At 42.9% G+C, this 6,816-nt stretch overlaps 1 protein-coding gene across 3 annotated transcripts; it reads right to left on the bottom strand.

Moving 5' to 3' along the window:
• Positions 1–425: 425 nt before the first annotated feature.
• LOC116077445 (keratin-associated protein 9-1-like) lies at positions 426–1,772 on the bottom strand. 3 transcript variants are annotated; one of them, XM_031351996.1, is made up of 2 exons: positions 1,105–1,772; positions 426–981 (listed from the first exon to the last, which is right to left on the bottom strand). In XM_031351996.1, the coding sequence occupies exons 1-2, from the start codon at positions 1,770–1,772 to the stop codon at positions 426–428; spliced, it is 1,224 nt and encodes a 407-aa protein (XP_031207856.1). The 3 variants fall into 3 exon arrangements, with proteins under 3 accessions (XP_031207856.1, XP_031207855.1, XP_031207854.1); XM_031351995.1 differs by having other exon boundaries at positions 426–1,564; positions 1,661–1,772; XM_031351994.1 differs by having other exon boundaries at positions 426–1,772.
• Positions 1,773–6,816: the final 5,044 nt, after the last annotated feature.

Genomic DNA, 6,816 nt, shown 5'->3' with positions numbered 1-6,816 from the left:
AAAGTCTTTTGAGCATGTGGATCAAGTGATTTATCAAAGTATAATAACAACAGACAATATAGAATGAATAATAGTCCAGAATTTATTAAGTTTTTCTCAGTAGTTCAGAGGCAAAGATAGAGATCTGGGCTCAGAAGAGAAGCTGAAGACTGGCTTCCATATCTGTCTCTGAAGCTAGCACATGATCTACATTATAGAGAGAAAAGGAGGGAGGGAGAGAGAGAGAGAGAGAGAGAGAGAGAGAGAGAGAGAGAGAGAGAGAGAGAGAGAGAGAGAGAGAGAAAGATGGTCTTGCATCCCATCAAAGTGATGAATAGGTTTCCAAAGTGGTGATAACCTCATACTAAGATGTGAACTTATGTGCACATGACAAGATTAGTGTGACAGAAGTATGGTTGTGTGGTATTGTTCAGCTGGAAAGTTGATCAGCAGTAGGGCTTGCAGCAACTGGACTCACAGCAGCAGGGCTGGCAGCACGGTGGGCTGCAGCAGCTGGTCACACAGCATGGTTGGAAGCAAGTGGTTTCACAGCAGCTGGGCTGGCAGCAGCTGGTCACACAAGATGGCTTGTAGCAGGTGGTCCTACAGCAGGTGGTTTCACAGTTGCTGGGCTGGCAGCAGCTGGTCACACAAGTTGGCTTATAGCAGGTGGTCCTACAACAGGTGGTTTCACAGCAGCTGGGCTGGTAGCATGGTGGGCTGCAGCAGCTGGTTGCGCAGGCTGGTTTGCAGCTGGGCTGACAGCAACTGGTTACACAGATTGGTTTACAGTAGGTGATTTCACAGCTGCTGGGCTGGCAGCACAGTGGGTTGCAGCAGCTGGCCACACAAGATGGTTTACAGCAAGTGGTTTCACAGCAGCTGGGCTGGCAGCAGGGTGGGCTGCAGCAGCTGGTCACACAAGTTGGCTTATAGCAGGTGGTCCTACAACAGGTGGTTTCACAGCAGCTGGGCTGGCAGCATGGTGGGCTGCAGCAACTGGTTGCACAGGCTGGTTTGCAGCTGGGCTGGCAGCAGCTGGTTACACAGATTGGTTTACAGTGGGTGATTTCACAGCTGCTGGGCTGGCAGCACGGTGGGTTGCAGCAGCTGGCCACACAAGATGGTTTACAGCAAGTGGTTTCACAGCAGCTGGGCTGGCAGCAGGGTGGGCTGCAGCAGCTGGTCACACAAGTTGGCTTATAGCAGGTGGTCCTACAACAGGTGGTTTCACAGCAGCTGGGCTGACAGCAAGGTGGGCTGCAGCAGCTGGTCACACAGGTTGGCTTACAGCAGGTGGTCCTAAAGCAGGTGGTTTCACAGTTGCTGGGCTGGCAGCAGCTGGTCACACAAGTTGGCTTATAGCAGGTGGTCCTACAACAGGTGGTTTTATAGCAGCTGGGCTGGCAGCAAGGTGGGCCACAGCAGCTGGTTACACAGGTTGGCTTACAGCAGGTGGTTTCACAGTTGCTGGGCTGGCAGCAGCTGGTCACACAAGTTGGCTTATAGCAGGTGGTCCTACAACAGGTGGTTTCACAGCAGCTGGGCTGGCAGCAGAGTGGGCTGCAGCAGCTGGTCACACAGGCTGGTTTGCAACAGGTGGTTTCACAGTAGCTGGCCTGGCAGCAGCTGGTCACACAGGTTGGCTTACAGCAGGTGGTCCTACAACAGGTGGTTTCACAGCAGCTGGGCTGGCAGCAGCATGGACTGCAGCTGGTCACATAGGTTGGTCTGCAGCAGGTGGCCCTGCAGCAACTAAGCTGACTACAAGGGGAGCAGCAAGAGTTGGTCATGGTGTTAGAATGGTTGGAGGTTCCTGTTAACAGGTGAGTTTTCTACAATATGAGGAGTTCTTGCATTCTGGACCTTTTATATGCCAGACGTCCAAGGTTTGAACCAATCAGCAGGACTTTTCCTTGATGTTGTTTACACCATTTTCCATATTCAGTTTGTGTTTCATAAGGAAGTGTTTCTCGACATTATGCATCATTTGAAAGCTGATTCTTATTCCAGAGTAACTCGTGGGAACTCTTTCAACAGAAGCAAGGGTATGACACTAGCACTCTCGTATCCTTGATCATCAACTGATCATGTGGTAGCCCTTGAAATCCTGGGAGAGTCAGAGTATTTGTCTATCAGCTTTTTATCTGTACTTAGCTTATGAGGTATCTCTGAATGATAGTGCTATGTTCACAGTGACAACCAGGCTGGTTCTCTGTCCTTTTTCACAAATCCTCACTGCACAGTAGCCCAGGCATCTGTTTCTTTACCATCTCTACCACCTATGTATACCAAAGACATCTGGAGTGAAGATATCTGGCACCATATGCTCCATATCAGGGTAGATGAGAGGAGCGATGCGGACACGGTAACTTATCAGAATGAGAAGATACCAAAGTGCATGTGTGTTCAGTGTTCTTTCCTGGTCTTTTTATCTTCATCCTTCTGCCTGCCTGCCTGTCCTTCTATGAAATTTTGCTATCCTTTCTTTATTCTCTTTATCCTTTTATGCTTTTCTTTCTGTGCAAAGATGAGTTAGTAATAAGTTGAAATGATTCCTAATTTGTTTGCAGTGGCAAATGTATTTAAAACATTTGGAAGGTCTACTGTACATGTCGAAAGGGACACATTGTGTTATGGTGGAGAGGGTATCACAAAATGAACATGCCCGTCTCATTGCTAATCAGGTAAGAAATATAAATTTATCTAATTTTTATAAATAATTCTCTTAGTCTTTCTCAAGGAGAGATGATAGCTCTGTATCAAGTTTACTTTTTGGCCAATGATGCCACCTTTGGCGTCTTTGCAAATAAAAGTTGTAATTGACTTCTGCATTCAGCTTTTGATTGTGCAGCCCTTCCCGGGGATGGTCTATTCTTTCTCCTTTTCATTGGCCTGTAATCTCCCCCAGGATAGATTCAACACAATCTATGTGTGGATTTTTCTTCTACAAAAAAATGCAGCTGGTTTGCAGCTTGGGCCAATTAAAATTAATGGCATGACAAAAGCTTTATACACTACTTTTGGCAAGTAGATTTAAATGTTTTCCTTGCATGCATAACTATGTGGATAATTAGTTATAAGATTCTTTTTGTGAAATGTTTATTTCTCTGTGTATTTTTAGTCATACATTATGTAAAGCAATAGGATTTACATATTAAATAACACTGTAATAGTATGATTTGGGGTAGTTTTAAGCAAAAGAAAGAAAACAAATTTCAAGTTACTGAGCCCTCCATACCTCTGAACACACTTATAAAAATAATCACTTCTTCTAAACCGGGCAATAGGATGTAGTTGACTAGATTTATTCCTAGGTGTTTAAGTTTTCTGCTACAAGATGTGTTCTGATTAAAAAGCTTATCTTTGCTGCTTCTGAAGTATAAAAAGATTAATTTTTATTAGCATGTATTAGCATTTGTTAATTTTACAAAATTCTCCGGTTGATTGTGACATCTTCCTACCTGTGCACAGCACGTTTTTCTCACACTTGGCCTTGGCGTTGTGCCCTCTGCCTCACTCACCTGTGCTTCTCTCAGTTCTATTTTTATCTCTTGTTATTTTTATCTCACTTCTTTCTTCTTATTCCCATGTGACTACTTGCCAGGCTCAGTCTGGTTTATTTTTTTTTTCCACCCATTTCTCCACCAATCACATAATGGTGCTCTTTAGGTTAAATAATTTCAGTAACTTATACATTCACTGCACATCTTACTTATCCATTAAATCTACTGGTGGACTCCTAGGCTGATTTCACAAACCGAATAATGTAACAGTCCCTCAATGGCCATGGTAGAGGACATTCCTCCATTGCATATTGGCTTTGATTTCATTGGGTGCTTACAGAGGAGGTATGTAGCTAGATCATGTGGCTGTTTTATTCTTAGCTTTTAAAGGAAAATTCAAACTGATTTGCATAGGTATTATGCAGATTGACATTATCATCAACAGTATAAGGGGATTTTTGTTTTTTTGATCCCCCCTTTTTATCCTCAGCATTTATTCATTATTTCCTTGATGGTGGCCTTTCTGACTGGGGTCAGATGGAATTTCATAGCTTTGATTTGCATTTCCTTGATGACCATTTACGTCAATTAATTTTTTTCATGTATTTGCTGGATATTTGCATTTCTTTTTTAAAATATTCTGATCATTGGCCCATTTATGGATTGGGTTACTTTCTATTTTGTTGTTATTTTTTTTTAACTCAGTGTATATTCTGGAGGGCAGTGCCCTAGATGGGTTTTTGTTGTTCTTTTTAACTCAGTGTATACTCTGGAGGGCATCGCCCTAGATGGGTTGTTGTTGTTCTTTTTAACTCAGTGTATACTCTGGAGGGCAGCGCCCTAGATGGGTTGTTGTTGTTCTTTTTAACTCAGTGTATATTCTGGAGGGCAGCGCCCTAGATGGGTTGTTGTTGTTCTTTTTAACTCAGTGTATACTCTGGAGAGCAGTGCCCTAGATGGGTTGTTGTTGTTCTTTTTAACTCAGTGTATACTCTGGAGGGCAGTGCCCTAGATGGGTTGTTGTTGTTCTTTTTAACTCAGTGTATATTCTGGAGGGCAGTGCCCTAGATGGGTGACTGAGAATGGGTTTCTTTCTGCTTTTCCATTCCGTTGCCCATCTTTTAGTTTGTTCATTGTTTCCTTATTTATGAAGAAGCTATTTTATTTGGTGCACTTTCATCTATCATTTCTTGGTGGTATTTTCTGAGCTATTGCACAGCTGTTGGGAATCTTACTGCCTGTGCCCATGTTCTGCAGTGCTTTTTTTTTTTCAAATTGCTTCACAATTGTGATTTTATATAAAATTCTTCTGTTTTCATTATTTTTACTTAGTATTCCTTTTTTTCCCTTCCTTCCTTCCTTCCTTCCTTCTTTCCTTCCTTCCTTCCTTCCTTCCAGAATTCGCTAATGTGCTTTAAATCAGGCCTACAAGCTCACTTGTGTGTCTCTCTATTCTGGTAGAAGAAGACCCCAGTAGTCTGGACTTCTGCAGAATAAAACACTTGTGTTAACATACTATTTGAGTCCTGGGTATCATTCTTCAGCAAATCATAGACCCTTACACTTACACTACATTATTTAACTAATTTGACACCCTATCAAACTGCCTCTCAAGTATCTATGTTCATACCCATAGACAAAAGCTACTCTCAGCCCTAATCAGAGAAGCCTCTCTGCAGTGAATGACAGAGATGCAGAGACTCAACGGCTGCCCCAGATGCTGAGACTACCTAATGATGGAGGGGCCAGCACTAAGGAAGACATTCATATCACTCCCTATAAGACTCAGAGACCACTTTAGAAGAGGGGCAGAAAGAATGTAAGAGCTGAAGAACTGGAAGATAGGGAGAAAGGCTGTAAGATGTTATCCTCTAAGGCCCAAGAGAGCCACTGATTTATACACCACAGCAGCTGTGGTTACTTTTGCTGGGCCTGCCTAAGACTGGCCCTACCAATAATTAATGCTAGGTGGTGGAGGGGCTCATAAGAACCTATGCTTTATTGCTGAACTCTTGATATTGCTGAACTTTTGATAGATTCTGGGAGACCAAGTGTCATTGGCTTCAGTTATATGCCCACTGCTGAGTCCACCAGGTTCCAGTGGATATCTTTAAGTCTATGATCACAGGGACAACCCTGGTCAAACTCTGTGGGTCACCAACCAAAACAAATAAAAATGAATATGAAAAGAGATTTTAAGGAAGAGGGTGGATAGATATGAATAGCATGGAAGTATGGAAAAGTAGGGGGTCAAAGCAATCAGTGTGCATTCTACACATGCACGAAACTGTCAGAGAGCAAATATAATGGTGATGATGATGATGACCAAAAAGTAAAAGAGGTAAAAACGGCCATTCTGTAAAGGGTCTATGCCTGGATGCATAGGAATGCACTAATATTTTGCATATGTTGATATTTCTTTTGAGCATGTACATGTTGTAGCATTCTACCTTTGGTCTCCCTGACTTAGAAAGTCAAACTCTGTTTAAAGGTTTTAGAAAAGGATATGTCAGCTACACTCGCTGGAGAGAAGTTGGAAAAGTGCTCTTGCTAACTAAATACAGCCAAAAGGCTGATGCTACCAGATTATCACCAGATCCACAATTACATAAAACAAGCAAGTTCTCAGGTCTTTGGGGAGATAGCTAACTACTCTACTAACAGAGACATTCAGAATTTCAAAGACATCATAGACCAAGCTCTGACATGCTGAAGAATATACTTTGGGGGCTGGGAAGATGGTCTCTTTGTTAAGTGCACTGGATGCTCTTACAGAGAGCCCAGATTCAGTTCCCAGCACCCACATGGCAGCTTACCACCACCTGCACCTCCAGTCCCAGGGAATCAGATGCCCTCTTCTTGCCTCTGTATGCACCATACACATAGGATGCACAAATACCTGCAGCAAATGTTTATACATCTTTATATTCATAAATCTTTGACTTGTATGGCAAGCAAACTCATGACTGGCTTTAAAGCATGTCATGAAGGAATAAAATAGAAGAGTTTCTATTTTCTGACATCAAGCCAGGTCTTCTTATCTCTCTGGGAATCACAGAAAAAGCTGAGATGCCTCTGATCTATGGTAGACTTTATTCTTGGCCAGAGAACAAGAAGAGAGAAATGATTGGCTAAGCAACTTTTCAATAAATAAAGGATGAGAGGCTCTTCTGAAGGTCAGGGGACACAGGAGAGGATTTTAGATAATGAATAAGAATCCTCTGACAGGACCAACAGGCAGCGGAAAGAGTCAGATGCAGATACTAGCACCCAACCAATGAACGGAAGCCAGGGACCCCTCTGGTTGAATTGGGGAAAAGCTGGAAGAAGC

Source organism: Mastomys coucha, unplaced genomic scaffold, assembly GCF_008632895.1.
Source record: "Mastomys coucha isolate ucsf_1 unplaced genomic scaffold, UCSF_Mcou_1 pScaffold5, whole genome shotgun sequence".
NCBI lineage: Eukaryota > Metazoa > Chordata > Mammalia > Rodentia > Muridae > Mastomys > Mastomys coucha.
This window is presented reverse-complemented; position numbering and strand designations above follow the sequence as displayed.